The sequence below is a fragment of the Bufo gargarizans genome, chromosome 6 (genome assembly GCF_014858855.1).
Source record: "Bufo gargarizans isolate SCDJY-AF-19 chromosome 6, ASM1485885v1, whole genome shotgun sequence".
In the NCBI taxonomy this organism is placed as follows: Eukaryota; Metazoa; Chordata; class Amphibia; order Anura; family Bufonidae; genus Bufo; species Bufo gargarizans.
Window position 1 is genome coordinate 249,025,570 of NC_058085.1, and position 16,483 is coordinate 249,042,052.

At 41.9% G+C, this 16,483-nt stretch overlaps 1 protein-coding gene across 1 annotated transcript in view; it reads left to right on the top strand.

The window, feature by feature from the left end:
- LOC122940999 (anthrax toxin receptor 1-like) overlaps positions 1-16,483 on the top strand; it is a 92,370-nt gene that overhangs the window by 29,550 nt on the left and 46,337 nt on the right. Inside the window, exons 3-9 of the mRNA XM_044297970.1 lie at positions 2,870-2,941; positions 4,613-4,694; positions 5,669-5,702; positions 6,246-6,325; positions 7,911-7,979; positions 11,099-11,179; positions 12,522-12,582. Coding sequence (XP_044153905.1) covers positions 2,870-2,941; positions 4,613-4,694; positions 5,669-5,702; positions 6,246-6,325; positions 7,911-7,979; positions 11,099-11,179; positions 12,522-12,582 — 479 coding nt within the window. The remainder of the gene's footprint in view (positions 1-2,869; positions 2,942-4,612; positions 4,695-5,668; positions 5,703-6,245; positions 6,326-7,910; positions 7,980-11,098; positions 11,180-12,521; positions 12,583-16,483) is intronic.

Sequence of the window (16,483 nt, forward strand, 5' to 3'; positions counted from 1 at the left end):
CTACATCCCTTTGTAGGAGTGTACAGGACACCCCTATATGATATCAGTTGTGCATCCTGACACACACATAGACACTCTGCTCACCAGTCCCTTACGGTAATTGCTTTAGACGATAGGTGATACCCCAAATTAGAGTTAGTACCTATTACTGCTTTGTTATTTGCCTTTACTCTTTGACTTGCTTATTGGTTTATCTTGTACTATTTGGTAATGTACCATTCTATGTTTAGCCTGGTACCAGTGGCGATTTTGAGTTTTTTATTCTATGAATTAAATAGCAATTGTACTATTTCTTATATCTTGTTCTGGCACATTTTATTGTCTTTATGGTTGTTAGCGGTACTAACAAATAAGCCTAATAGTTTTGCATATTCGAATACAGTAAATAGTATATATACAGTGCTCAACACTTATCTGTACCATCAGCCCTGACCTCAGGAGGTTGCCAATGTGTCTACTGACCTTTTTTTTTATCATCATGAGGGTTGGACAAAGTATTCAGTATATTAGTTGTAAAGTAACTTCTGTGTGACAAAGGTGGAAAGTTTTCCATTTACCACAATAAGTCCACATGGGATCAATTAATCTCTGAGAACTGCAGAGGTTTTCCAGCTGCTAGAGCGCTGTTTCGGGAAGTTCTCATCTTTCCCATTTTGAATACACTATTGGCTTTGGCTCAAAAAACAGCACAAGAAACTGCCACAAAATACTGAAAAGGAATGACATACAGAGACATGCAAAGGTTTCGGCACCCCTGGTCAAAATTACTGTTGCTGTGAACAGTTAAGCAAGTTGAAGATTAATAATCTCCAAAAGGCATAAAGTTAAGCAATATCAATGTACTATTTGGTTTTGTACAATTTTAGAGTGAAAAAGTAAAGGAGTACCATGAGTATGGGAACATAAGAATGTTTGAACGCTCCGATAGGATTGACCAAGTCCTCAGACCTTAAATAGCCCATTAGGGTTAAGGCTTGTTTACAATCACTGTATGATTGCTAGAAAGGCAAATTAGATCCCCCCTGGACTGCAAAAGACCTTCAGGAAGTTGTGATACATTGTTCTACTGTTCAGCGACACCTGCACAAATATGGCCTTTATGGAATAATCATCAGGAGAAAACCTCTCCTGCATCCTCACCACATAAATTCAGCGTCATCAGTTTGCAAAAGAACATGAATAAGCTTGATGCATTTTGGAAACAAATCCTGTGGACTGATGAGGTAAAATAGAACTCTTTGGCCAAAATGAACAAAGGTATGTTTGGAGAAAAAAACTGCACAGAATTTCATGAAAAGAACACCTCTTCACCCATTAGGTATGGGGATCGATCAATTATGCTTTGGGGTTGTGTGGTGGGCAATAGCACAGATAGAGGGAAGAATGGATTCAATAAAATTCCAGCAATTTTGGAAATAAATATAACACCAACTGTAAAAAGCTGAAGTTGGCTTGTGCACATAGATAATGATCCTAAACACGCATCAAAATCCGATATAGTCTACCTCAAAAGGCGCAGGCTGAAAGTTTTACCATGGCCTTCACAGTCCCCTGATCTGAAGATTATTGAAAATCTGTGGATAACTTCAAAAGAGCAGTGCATGCAAGATGGCCCAGGAATCTCACTGAACTTTTTCAAGGAAGAATGGATGAAAATCCCTCAGATAACAAGAGAAAGACTCTTGGCTGGCTACAAATAGCATTTACTAGCTGTGGTACTTGCCAAAGGGGGTGCTACTACCTACTAGCCATGCTGGGTGCCCAAAGTTTTGCTTCGGGCCCTTTTCATTTTATATTATTTTGAAAATGAAAAAGATTTTTTTTTTTTAAATGGTTTTGCTTAGAATACAAAGGCAATGTGTCATCTTTAACTCTATTTCTTTTGGAGATTATGTCATTTTCAACTTGCTTAACTGTTCAAACTGTTCAAACCCGCCTTTTTAAAATTTTGAGTCATTGCCGCTATAGACTGTGTCTACTGACATTTCTATGTCATTTATTACAGATGCTATAAGGGTCAGGTAAACAGTGGGGGGAATGACTATGGATTAAGACAATTATCGTACAAACACTCATTCCTGATAATTGCCCCATGTAAGGCCTTATGCACACGGCCATTGTTTTGGTCCGCATCTGAGCCGCAGCTCGGATGCAGACCCATTCATTTAAATGGGGCCGCAAAAGATGCGGACAGCACTCCGTGTGCTGTCCGCATCCGTTGCTCCATTCCGTGGCCCCGCAAAAAAATATATATAACAAGTCCTATTCTTTTCCGCGCTTTGGGACAACAATAGCCAGTTATATTAAAGGCTCTCCGTGCCGTTCCACAAATTGCGGAATGCGCACGGACGCCATCAGTGTTTTGCAGATCTGCGATTTGCGGACCGCAAAACGCATCACGGTCGTGTGCCTGAGGCCTAGAGGTGCAGCACCTAAAATAGTTATTTGTCAGAATCCCATTGCGCTGTGTAAACAGGGATATGCTGCCAAAAAACATGAATTTACATGGGGACGAAAAATCACAGTAGTGATTGTTTATCCCCTTGTAGAAGAGGAGGAGCTACACAGTCGAACAATCAGGTACCAGTGATTGGAAATAAACAATTTGTCCCTGATCATATCCGCCCATGTAAATAGGCCATTGCTACACACAACCTGTTACAGACAGTACAGAATGGAAGTGTGCACCTCCAATATGGCCTCCCACCAAAGTTTTTTAAAAGATAATTAAATATAGAAGTGACTGTAAGATCCTCATTGCCTTTTTTTCCCACTCACCATATTCTCTGTATAGTTAGTTACTGTGCATTCATCATGTATTCACTGGACTTCCCTGATTTTATGAATGTTTGTGTTTCTTTTGGTACAGTCCCATGCTCAGGATGTCATTTATTGTCTTCTCCTCCCGGGCAACAACCATCATGAAGTTGACTGAAAAGAGGTAATTGGCTAGCATGACTGTGGATTTTCTGCAACCAATTTTTATAATTATCAAGTCCATTCACCAAACAGCCCAAAAATGTGCAAGCCAACACAATATATTATATATATAATATATTAGATTGGTGTTCCCAATATTGTGCTCAAGGAGCCCCAACAGGTATTGAGGATTTCCCAAAAGATGCTTTCCTACGAGCATTTTTGCAAGCCGTATATGGCCTGGTTTTTATGGCCCACGGCTAATGTTAACGAATAGAGCTATCCATATAGACGTATAATTTCTGTCAGTGTTGAAAACCACAGCATGTCCTAGTTTTGTGTGTATTGGCTTCCAAATATGCACATTTTAGTCTATGAGAGATCATAAAAATGCAGGAAGGAAGGTATACGCATGTAAATGTGGAAGAATTACTGATTCAATACTGATGGCAGTCTGGATGGCATATCATCCGAAATCCGTGTGTATTCCGGAGGCGGAAAACTCACAGATTTCCATACGCTTGTGTGAAAAAGGCCATGGAGACAGAAAAGGGAAGACTATTTAAATCACTTGTGCACGATGAAATAGTCTGCTTGAGATTAGAAACACAGTGCCCCTCTTGTTTGTAGGCTGTGTGTAGTACTGCAAGACACCCAGCTGTAAACTGTGAAGTTACAGAGTTATTGCTACTCATCAGTTCAGAGTAGGGTTCTGCTGAGCTGTTTGAGATTTTCTGTTCCAAAATTGGGCCCAGTGGTTCCCTGCAGTTCTGTGGAACCAGAAAGGGAGTTTGGCAACTTGCTTTAATTGACATTTATTCCTCTAATAGGGACCTTTGCACTTTATCAAGCAGCTTTCCTATATGACAGTGCATCTGCTTTGATAATTTTATTTAGGGTGCTAAGTGTCATACTTTGCTGAAGTAAATGTTTTTACTGTATTTGTTTGGCTGCAGTTGATGCAACTGGGCCCAAGCCAAAAGGTCAACCGGTCTGGTAAGGAGACCAGTATTGTTAATGCAGGGTCATAACAGGGTGTGCTGTGTTACAGATGTTGCATTGGGGCCCACTTATCTATTGGTAGTGGTTTGCCAAGGTGGTTAACATTTTTGTTCAAGGGCTCCCACATGCTAAAAGAAATAGGAAAACCAAGTATTCCTTCCTGCCATACATGTCTTAGGACTCTTTCACACGTCCTTGATGACATGTGTGACAAGATGGTCACTGGTTCATCCGTGAAGATGTCTATGAAGAATCCATGTTTTCTCCGTGTGTCCCTTTTTTTGCCCTCCATGAACACTGCTAGGCTGAAAATTGGTTTCTAGATCATCTCCAATCAACAATCTGTGTAAAACATGGACCAAACACGGATGGTGCCTCTGGTTTTCATGGATCCATAGTCTGTTTTAACTTGAGGGATCCCTAATCATGGACAAAAGTAGGGCATGCTTCATGGTGTCACCATAGACCCACGATCTGTGGAAAATCACTGTAAATACACAAATTACAGTCGAAGGGTGCATGTGCTGTCTGTGGAGACCACGGAGTACACGTCCGTGATTCATGGACATTTGAATGAGGCCTTAATTAGTGATTTTATGTGGATGCAAAAATGAAATTATTTTGTATAAAAATGTCCCATGTTGCTATGTTAATATGTCATTTACTGTCACTGTGTATATGTCCTTTACAGAGAACTGATACGCCAAGGCCTCCAAAAGCTTCAAACAGAGGTGCCTGGGGGTGACACATTTATGCATGAAGGATTTAAAATGGTAAGTAAAGTTGTATTTTTGATATAAAGGTGTCAAACCAATAAACCCTGATATTTTCTACACATTATAAGATCCCATCTTCATAATTCAAAGGGCATTACCTACAAAAAGTAGTTTTCACCTATTCACAGGACAGGTGATTAATGTCGGATTGATGGGGGTCTGACTGCTGGGACCTCCAGATCCCTCTATGAATGGAGTGGTAGCCTGCATGCCGTTCCACTGCTCCATTCACTTCCCTGGGACTTACCTAGTTGTCCATGTTTGTCCCACAAAAGTAAATGGAGCCGTTTACCGGCAAGCACACTATCACTCCATTCAGAGAAGGGATCAAAGACCCTTTATTCCCTGGATCACTGGGGGGTCCCAGCAGTCATACGATCAGACATTTAGTAATATTTATCAGCTATCCTGTGGAGTAAAATCTCCTTGATGAACGTCCAAACGTCATGTCATTATTAGGCACCCCCTGCAGTGTACCACAGCGACTGTGCCATGTGCATGAGACCTAGTGGTCCAGAAGTTTGGTAGTGCTCTAGGACCTGAAAACGAAGGGGTCCCAAACAATGTTCCTCAACTGAGAAACAAATGAAGCCGATTTGGATCCCAAATGCCCTATTAGGATATACAACCATTGTAGAACTGAGTACTCTGCATAGGACACCACTCATGTACTACACTGTTACTCCTACAAAAATTGTCGGCTGGTATCGGCGCCTAACCCAGGATGATCATCGTACTTGCCACAATGACCGTAATATTTAAAGGTTTGTGCCCTTTACGTGACACATTTTAACCAGTCCATGACACTTACCACTTATGATGTCTTCATATCCAGGAGCATTCAGTCTAATATACCTTTTAATATTATACCACAATGGTTACAATAACCTAAGGCATGTCCAACATTAATGATAATAGTATCTCCAGTTGTTCACTCATCCATCCTGACTGTTACTGAATATTTTTCACAGGCGAATGAACAGATCAATCAGGAGAACAGAAGAAGTAAGTTATACCGTATTTACCATGTATGATCATATACAATAAAGATGCACTCCGCCTGCATATGTCACCTGCTGTATGGGTATAGATCAGGGATGCTCAACCTGCGGTCCTCCAGCTGTTGCAAAACTACAACTCCCAGCATTCCCAGACAGCCTACAGCTATGAGCCTACAGCAGGGCATGATGGGAGTTGTAGTTTTACAACAGCTGGAGGGCCGCAGGTTGAGCATCCCTGGTATAGATGAATCATATGTATAGATTGCCATGCTCTCTAAATGTCACAGTTCACAGAAGGGCCTACACAGTACAATACTAAAGCTGCAGAGACTTGTTTGTTGGTTATCACATTTCATTTTAGCTCATCGTTGGCAAATCTCTCTCACTGTCATGGAACATAGCAGATTTCTACAGTATATACACTAACAATACATACAGAACTTGTGAGGTATATAGTAAATATGGACATTACACTATAGTGAGGCAAAGCATGAAACGATAAAGGAAATGTCATTGTTGTAAGTGATATCTGCATTTTTACCCTCAGGTAACAGTGCGGCCAGTGTTATCATAGCGCTCACTGATGGGGAACTGCAGCAAAACCAGTTCAACTATGCAGAAAATGAGGTACCCCAAAGATTTCCACTCTGACACTCTCTCGCTGACCTCTCTCACACTCCCTTACACAGTCTCCCACCCTCTCTCTCTCACTTGTGTCACTCACTTACTCTCCTATATTCTCTCTTTTTTCTCTTTTTTTCAGCCCTCTTTTCTCTCACAAACTCACTCTTTCTCACCCTTCTCCCTCACTCTCTCATGTTCTTGCATTCCCTCACTCATCTCTCTCTCCTACACCCTGTCTCTCACTCCTTGTTAGTGACTCATCTGTTTACACTCTCACATTCCCTTAAATACACTCTCTCTCACTCTGACATTACCTCACACTCTCTCATACTCTCTTATTCTCATATACACTCTTTAAAACACTTTTCCACTTTCTAAGAAATATGTACTTTCTCCGGTTTTTAGCTGCAGACTGTGTTTTGTAGCATCTTCCTGTATTTTATATGAATTAGGCATCCTTCAGTTCCAATACAATGTCCGACACCCACTGAGGAAAAGCATCTCCTCAACATGATGCTGCAATCCTCTTACTTCATGGTGTCTGCTGATGAACATCCAATGGCAGATTTGTGAGTTCCTTGACTCTGAAAACACTTAGGCCACTTTTTTTTTTTTAGGGTCGGGGGGGGGGGGGGGGGATTGTGAAGTAATTAAAATTGTGATGTGGGCACTCAAAATCTCTTAAGTATTTAGATTGGAAGGGAAAATGACTCTGGGCATATGCCTCTGGCGTTACTTAAAATTTTACCCACCAGCTTGGTCTCTTTGGAAAAAAAACCTTCTTCCACACTTTATCTTGGGTCACGTTGATGCTTTCTAGCTTTGATACATCTTCTCTTTAGTAATAACTTTTTTCTCGCTACTCTCCCAGACAGGTAAGTGTCTGTATGCAGAGCTATGGTTGACTGGTGCACCTTCATTCATTCTTGGGCCTCATGCACACAACCTGCACTTTGGGGAACGGCACGGACAGCCATTAATATAACTACCTATTCTTGTCCGCAAAACACGGACAAGAATAGGACAGGTTATATTTTTTTGTGGACCATGGAACGGAGCAACATTGAAGTGAATGGGTCCACATCCAAGCCGCAAAAACTGCGGCTCGGATGCGGACCAAAACAACGGCCGTGTGAATGAGCCCTGGCCTGAGAAATTTGTAGCTCCTTGATGCAATTGTTGGCCTCTCTCTGGCTTCCTTTGATGTTGAGATGTGAGGGATGGCCTTGTCTAAGCAGGACCTGGGTGGTATGATTCAGCTTCCATTTCCTCATTATTGAGCCAACATTGCTCACTATTCAAACACCTGAATATTACTTGTAGCTTTTTCCTATCTTATACATGTTTGTATCTTTACCATACATCTGATGTGAGCTTCTGCACCACAGGAGTAGGAGAATACTTATGTAAACAGCAGTTTTCAGGGGTTGAATTGTGAGTTAAATTGTGTTAAATAGACATTTTGCCATCAATATTACAATAACGATTGATCTGTAGTCACGTTAAGGGAACACTATTTATATTTGCCCACACAAGCTGCGGTATGGACTCAACAGAGATGAGTTATGGTTATTTCTTTCTTTTACAGGCTGATAGAGCTCGGAGTTTGGGTGCCATTGTTTACTGTGTGGGAGTAAAAGACTTTAATGAAACACAGGTAAGTACAACTACTACAACCACTACTGCTACTGCTATGGAGCATGAGAGGTGTTTTCAAAGTGCTTCTTTCTTGGCCACCACCATTTAGTGACACTAAAGGATGCAATTTAAATTCATTAAAGGGGTTGATCACTTCAACTATATTTTACAAAAGGGCTGGAAATAATCAATTTACTAATATACTGTAATGTGCTCCCTGCTGTGCTGTGAACCCCCCACCTTTGTGTAGTGTCAGCATCCCTATTTGCACAGTCCCAGCCTGGCCACTGATGGGGTGACCAGACCCGATCATCAGCGGCTTCTGTCCAATAACATTGCGCACAGCACAGGTAACTAGTAGATACATACTGTGTCCATGATATACAGGTGTATGACATATGGCCACTGCAGACAATACCGCCACGTCAGTGCTGCCATTTGTAAACAAGCAGCGGTAGGGTGACTGGACCGGTGCTACAGAGAGAGATGGTAGAGAACGGGTAGTGATTAATTGGGGGCCTCGTCCCAGATTTTTATTATCTCTAGTTGCCCTGGAGCTATTTTATTCTCTGTTTGGCTACTTTCACACTAGCGTTCATAGGTCCGTTCGTGAGCTCCGTTTGAAGGAGCTCACGAGCGGACCCGAACGCCTCTGTCCAGCCCTGATGCAGTCTGAATGGAGCGGATCCGCTCAGACTGCATCAGTCTGGCGGCGTTCAGCCTCCGCTCCGCTCGCCTCCGCACGGCCAGGCGGGCAGCTGAACGCTGCTTGCAGCGTTCAGCTGTCCGCCTGGCCGTGCGGAGGCGAGCGGATCCGTTCAGACTTACAATGTAAGTCAATGGGAACGGATCCGCTTGAAGATGTCACCATATGGCTCAATCTTCAAGTGGATCCGTCCCCCATTGACTTTACATTGAAAGTCTGAACGGATCCGCTCAGGCTACTTTCACACTTAGAATTTTTTCTAAGTTATTAATGCAGACGGATCCGTACTGAACGGAGCCTCCGTCTGCATTAATATGATCGGATCCGTTCAGAACGGATCCGATCGAACGCTAGTGTGAAAGTAGCCTTTGCCTGTACCCGCTGTTATGTGTGTTTGACCCTGGATTTTCACTGTCTACTCTACCTGCCTGACCCCTCTAAATCTGGATTTCTGTGTCTAGTGACCATAGCTTGCTTTGTACGTTTTTACCTCCTGTAGCACTGTTACCCTTTTGGGAGCTATATAGTATTATGTAGCTTTTTTATGGTAGTGTTTTTTTCAGATCCTGGATGGAAGTTTTATTATATGGTGGTATTATTTGGAAGTTATTTGGGAGTATTATTCAAGAATTGCAGTATCTAGTGAACTGTAGTTTTCTGTGGGCAATAAAGTTATTATTTAGACGCTGTAAGGCAGTATTTTTTTATTTATGTAGCTTTTTTAGAGAGAAAAAACTGTCTAAAGGGAGCTCTACTTTGCTTGTTGCCCGGGCACAATATTCGATAAAATAGCCCTGCTCTCAATATTGATGTACTGTGCAATGAATTGTATCACATATTATATCTAGTAACGTGACTTATGCAGCAATGGTAACAATTGTCTGGCATTGTGCCCTTTCTTAAATTAGATGTAACATTCATAGAACTGACAGGGTGCTAGCTTCTCTACGCCACAAAAGCCCTACGACCATCCTTCCATATACAATTTGTTGCACATTTCTACTCCCTTCGGTTTCAGCTGCGGGAACTGCCCCTTGCTGCTCATTTGTACCCATCTTGTACGATGTGCTTTCATTCCATGTTACATTAAATAGTTTGTCAAGTCTGAATCCATGATATGAAGCAGAGGGACAGAGACAGCCGTGGGCAGTGAGGCAGATTTACATGGACACAGACAGGATGGAAACAGCCAGACTGTCATAAAGAGAGCTTTTCAGCAGGGGCACTGAGGGCAGGATATTATTATACATGTGCAGCAGTAGTACGTACTGAAGTAACATCCCCAGTTATTAGTACAAACGTATGCAAACACTAGGTGGTCACCTTTATACATTGGGGGAGAATTATCAAAACTGATGTAAAGGAAAACGGACTAAGTTGCCCATAGCAACCAATCAGATTCCACCTTTCATTTCTCAGAGCTCCTTTTGAAAATGAAAGGTGGAATCTGATTGGTTGCTATGGGCAACTTAGTCCGTTTTCCTTTACATCAGTTTTGATAATTCTCCCCCATTGTGTATATGTTTAAAAAAGGGAATGGTACATCCACATAGGACTAAATTGTTTCGTATTTGCGGCACGTTTTACATTACCAGCTATATTACCATTCATTTGCAGTGTGGATTTTAAATCTGCAGCATGATTTTAAATCTGCAGAACGGAACAGCTGGCCCCTAACAGAACAGTACTATCCTTGTCCGTAATGCGGACAATAATAAGACATGTTCTATTTTTTTGCGGGACGGAAATGCTGACATTCGGAAACGGAATACACACGGAGTAACTTTTTGAAATGGATGGTTCCGCATACGGTCCACAAAAAAAAGGAACAGACACGGAAAGAAAATACGTTTGTGTGCATGAGCCCTCTCTCCATATTTTCCACTGTGAACTTCATCCTTTGCAATGTACTGGGTGACATCTGTGGCAAAACTTCAACAAATCCACTCGTAACTCATGCAGATTATGATGTAAATTTTTTGGCAGATTCTTCCTCAGATCCATCGCAAAGTCCAAAGCAGATTTTTACATCACAAATTATGCCCCATGTCGACATACCCTGAGGGTGCATCACACAACTGTATCTATTTTGCAGTCCGCAAATCAAGAATCTGCTAAATACAGATGTGGTCTGTGTGAATCCCGCACTTTTCACACTGCAAAATGGACACGAATTGGACATGTTCTATAATTTGCAGCATCCATGTGCTGTCCGCACTTTTTGCGGCTAAATTTAAAATTAATGGGTCTGCATGTGATCCACAAAAAATGTGGGTCGGACCAAAAATATGGTCATGTGGAAGCACTCTAAATGGGAATTTTCAACAGTTGACTTTAATGACATACGTATCAGCAGCAAGAAACTCATACCATATGTAGATGCAAGTGGTAATATTGGGTAGCAAGTGCTAAATGAGCTCTCTGTTCCATAGCTCTCCACCATTGCTGACAGCCTCGACAATGTATTCCCCGTGACAGGTGGATTCCAGGCTCTACATGGAGTTATTGACTCAGTGAGTATACATCTATATATACTGCTACTTCAAAAAATGGAGCCATATGCCTTCAATCCATCTCATTAAAAAGTACAAATGTAATTAAAGGGGATGTCCAGCAAGGAAAAAAATTCTCAAAGGGCTCAGAGTGAGTAAAAAAAAAGAGATAAAAGTGATACAGGAGACACGTGACCATCTGCCGATTCTTGTGGCAAAGGTGCAATCAGTTGTTATGTCGATCATGCGCATGATCAGGATAACAGCTGAATGCAACTTTACTGCAAGCATAGGCTCGGGTTAGAGTAAGTGGATCCACTGTGAGCCGGATGATCGTTGTCTCTTTCATATGCATGTCTGTCTAGCCATTATCTGGCCAATCGGCATCAGCAACATCCAGGGGTGAATTGTCCATAGACCCTACAGGGAAATTTCCCAGTAAGCTGATGCCCCAGGGTGCCACCCATGCCTTCTGTTAATTTTGACCTGCCTACAAAATTGGGCCACTTTTAGTTTTTTTTCCAGGACCACTTTAAGTTCCCAGTCCGCCCCTGGCAAATTTACATCATTCATTTTTATTCTCTAAGGCAGCCCCCTGACTAACCTTATCTCTGCCCGGAGGAGGCTCTTGGATGGGATTGTCCTTGTCAGGGTTGGAGCTCTTTTTATGTAGAGCATCCAGGGTGAAGAATAGGGTACCCAGTTCGTTACCTTGTCCTGGGGGCATTACTTGGTCCTGGGAGCATCTCTCTTTCCTGGTATAATTTTATTTTTTGCTATTATCACACTAGTGGTACTAGGAACCTTGTCTTACAGATACAGTAATATGGTTATCTTTAACATTTTTAACATTTTATTTCTTACTTTTCCATGATAGTACCCTTTTTGGGTGTGGTTTGACACCAGCAAACCCCCTACAGAAGATCCATTTTCATGACTTGTTTGCCAAAAGTTTGAACAGATCCTTTTCAGGTTGTCCTCACCCAATAAAAAGAAAATGAGACCAACCTGCAATACCTCCCCTTCAACAGGGCCCCCATAGCAGCCACGTGGCCTCCCTCTGTGGCACATAAAGACTGGAAGCTAGTTAGGTATTTGGCTACATTTCTGTCAGTGACAACCTCTTTCAGATAGGAGCTATTAAAATCATGTTTTTACTATATTTACTATACTACTGTACATTTATCATGGTATATTTTGTATATGGCATGTGAACATTTTCATTGGTCTGTCTTCAACATCAGAGAGGAAGAGAAGACTGAATTGTTGGCTTGTATAAGCAGTAATGGATATGCAATATTTTTTCTATGACTTAATCTTAGCTGCCAGAAGATGCCAAACAGAGAACTGCTTCTTCTTTCAGATCTTGAAGAAATTCTGCATAGAAATTCTGGCTGCAGAGCCGTCCAGTGTCTGTGCTGGGGGTGAGTACATGGTTACCACAGGAATGAACAGTTTTAACGGTCTGAAAAGACATTGGAATATCTAGCATTTTTAAAGTGGCCTTGCTAAGTCAATGATACTTATTTGCTCTGTATTACAGTTAGTAAGCTGAGTGATCAATATGATTCCAGTGGTTATCTTCAGGCATGACAAGGAAAAATCCCATCCCTGAGCCCAAAGTTCTTTTGCCCCCCCCCCCCCACCCCACATTGTGGTATGGGTTGCAGATTTTTTTTTCCATAGTGTCACTGATTTGGTGCAAGGCTGCACATACTGGTGCAAGGTTTCACAGATCCAGCTACAAAGGCGTTCTTGACAATTGGGGGCCGAATATTAGTTGGTCACATCGTTTTTGATACTTGGCTGGTACAAAACGTTAAAGACTTCTATATCTCCAGAAAAACTGTATTGTTAGCAAACAGGGATGTGAGGAATTGGCCCAGGTATCATCGAACGGAGATGGGTGGGGAAACAAACACCAGTAACTTCTGTCCTACATGTCCTCCAAGTTTGGCACCATAATGAGGAGCCTATTATGATCTTTGCTTTGGTACCCCCTCTTTATTCTCTATATATGCTTCTGTCTGGTCATTGTTTTCATATTGGTGCTTCTTTGATGAGACCAGGTACACTCTTTGGGAAAAAGACGGTGCCAATTTTGCCTGCAATTTTAGTGCAGCTAACTTCCAGTTTGTATACTAATTGGGAGGTTAGCTCAGAAGAAGGTAGGAGAGGCATAGCATTGAATGTCAGACACATTAAAGTCTTTATGGCAAACATATATGTTTTAACTTTGACACCATTTCAAAATTAAATCCTGGCTGAAATCTTGCAATTTTCCAATTGTCCACTGTGCCCTTTCAAATCTACAATGAACTGTGAAGGGTCTATTAGACAGAGCAATTATCGCTTGAATATGTGTCTAATTATTCAGATTTGAGCAAGTTTTGTTAAATGTAATAGCATACAACAAACAAACGTTGAGCGTTCATTTTCTGTGGATCAGAAGAATCTGCGTAAAAAAATTATCATTAGCCGGTGCCACATCCCCTCATCTAATAAGGAATCTGCCAGTCATTATAGGTGTAAATGCTGTAGTGGCGAATGAGCAATGATCGCAATAACGAGAAAACAGTGAAGAATATTTAGTGATTATTGTTTTGGGTAATTTAAAGTCTTTTGAACTCAAACAACTCACTAAATCATCGCTTGCCGCAAATTAAGGAAATAATATCAGCTTGTTTACCTGTCTAATTCGAGCCTAACACCTCTATTAGGACTAAATCAAATCACTGCCAGTAGGTGATCAAACATTTCTTCTGGACCCCACTCATAAAAAGCATCCAGGCCACCTGGACCCCCAAACCCCCGTCCCTCTCCACCATTACCAGTTCATTATTTTGAACTACCTCAAGCACCATCTTAAAGGGTTTAGCCCATCTCGTTGGTAGCATATTGCTAGGATATTCTAGTAATGTCAAATAGGGTGGGTCATCCAAAGTGAAGGACCTCGTATCCGCAGAGTGCTCTCCGTTCACTTCTACAGGAGCCCTCAAAAAAGAGCCACACAAGCACGCTCGACTTATTCCGGAAGCTCCATAGAAGTGAATGAAGAGCGCACCATGCAAGAGCGGCCACCTCTTCATTCACCTCTATTTGGCCCTCCCAGAAAAATGAATGGACGGTGGCCGCACTTGCGCATGCACTCTCATACAGTTTGGGGACCTGTTCTAGAGATAGGTGTGGGTCATAGAGGTGGGATCTGCACCTATCTGACATTGGTGGCGTATCCTAGCGATATGCCATTAATCTGTGAGATGGGTGAACCCTTTTAAGTCTGCTTTCATGCTGAATAATACAGTTATGTTAATATTGGTACTACGGTCACAACACCCTGACTCTTTCTATAGGCATGCCCACAACATTCCCTGAACTCCCAGTTGCCTGCTATAAAGCAAATCTCAGGAACTGTTGTAGAGGGCCTATACAGTATAGTTTATACTACAGATGGCAGTAGCAATCGCTTGTCCCCATACAGAGGAGATGATTATTGCATGTAAATGCAGCTATTACCTCAACTCATAATCAGGCAATTATTGGGAGTGTTCAAGTTCTTCCTGATAATTGCCTGGCCATCAGCCTTTGTAAAAGGACCGTTATATGGGCCTAGCAAGGGAAATATTAATGAGCATTTCTCTCAATGTTCTTTACATTCCATTGTCTACTCTGATTTATAGACATTTGGGACAGGAGGGGTAACAGGCAGATGCATATTTGGAATTCAAGTGAAGCTATTGAAAGGGTGTATATCTCCTACAGGGAATTGAATGCATAGTATGTTATAGTGAGATGGATTGTATTGCAGGGCTTTTCATTTCAGCAATTTACAATTCTACATTCTACAGTATGAATATCATCATGATGACTTCAGGTCAAAAAACTTTTGTTCCACTAAAATGGGGCCGTACAGGGATGGACTACCATATATCATTCTGACTGCACATTACTGTAATCATGGTATATATAGCTATCTCACTAGACTGATAAGTACTTTACCTGTATAGTGTACATTGGTCATTTACAGTAGCATGTGGCATCACTGGCTGGTATGTGGTGGGCGTAGGTATAATGTTTGTCCTGGAGCTTCATGCTGACACTATAAAACTTTTCAGAAGCGGGTTTTTATATAATTAAATATTTTTTATTGGGTCATAGAGACCTGGAATGCATGATGTGGCAGTAAAATGTTGCCAGCTGTCCATGAAGACATAAAGTCAGCTTAAAGGGGTCTTTCAAGATTCTGATATTGAGGACCTATTCTCAGGAAAGATAATCAATATCAGATCGGCAGGGGTTCTGACACTCGGGACCCGTGACAATCAAATGTCCTGGCAGCTTACGAAGCACAACGCCGTCCATTGGATAGCGTTTGTTCTTGGTATTGCAGCTCAGCCCCATTCACATGAAGTTGGACTTAGGCCATATGACCGATGAACATGACATCATGGGTTGGAAGAGGCTGCGGCACTCATGGAGCACAAAGATCTCTTCAAACGGCTGATCGGCAAGGGCTCTGGGAGTCAGACCCCACCAATCAGATATTGATGACCTATCCTGACGATAGGCCATTAGTTTTAAACATTTGGACAACCTCTTTACTGGCTCCTTTTAAAAGTGTCATTTTTAAAAGACATCATCATTGAAAGAGAATCTCTGGGTCGCAAACTCTCACAACACCAGTCTTCTTACCTCATTTTATAGCAGATAATATACATATAAAAGAGTATGAGCAGTAGCAGGGTGCACAGTATTTCATTGTTATTAGATTACAGAAGCTGAGTTAGGCTTTAAGACCAAATTAGACTTTTTTCCAGCTGTTCCTCAAATGCCAACTATGTGATGACCATTGTAGGGGTAGCAGCCAAAATCTATGAGGAGAAATCAAACAATAAATGTCCTGTTGCTAAGAACAATGCTCGGATTGAAGCGCACATCAGCAATATGTTTCCGCTCTAGCAGGATGGCAGCCTGTTACTGGCATGTGTGACAACCCGATGTCTCCATCACTCATCTATCTCTACAATGTGAATGAGCACACAGGCAACCCAGCCGGCCGTAGAGTGGTGATGCTTTCATTACTTGGTGGGGGAGGAGGGCCTGAAGCATTGCCATCACCCGCACCAAGCCCAACCTCTCCTCCTCCCCATGCTGCTAACACTACCCCAATTTAATCCTCCCAATGACCTTTTCCAGTCCTCTGTGCTGCCCTGTCACAATCAGCGATGGTCAGAGTGACAATAACTGGGTAAGAAAAGGATGCAGTGACTGAGGGAAATTAGATTAACCACTTGGCAGCGAGTGAAATGAGCAGTTCTTGGGAAC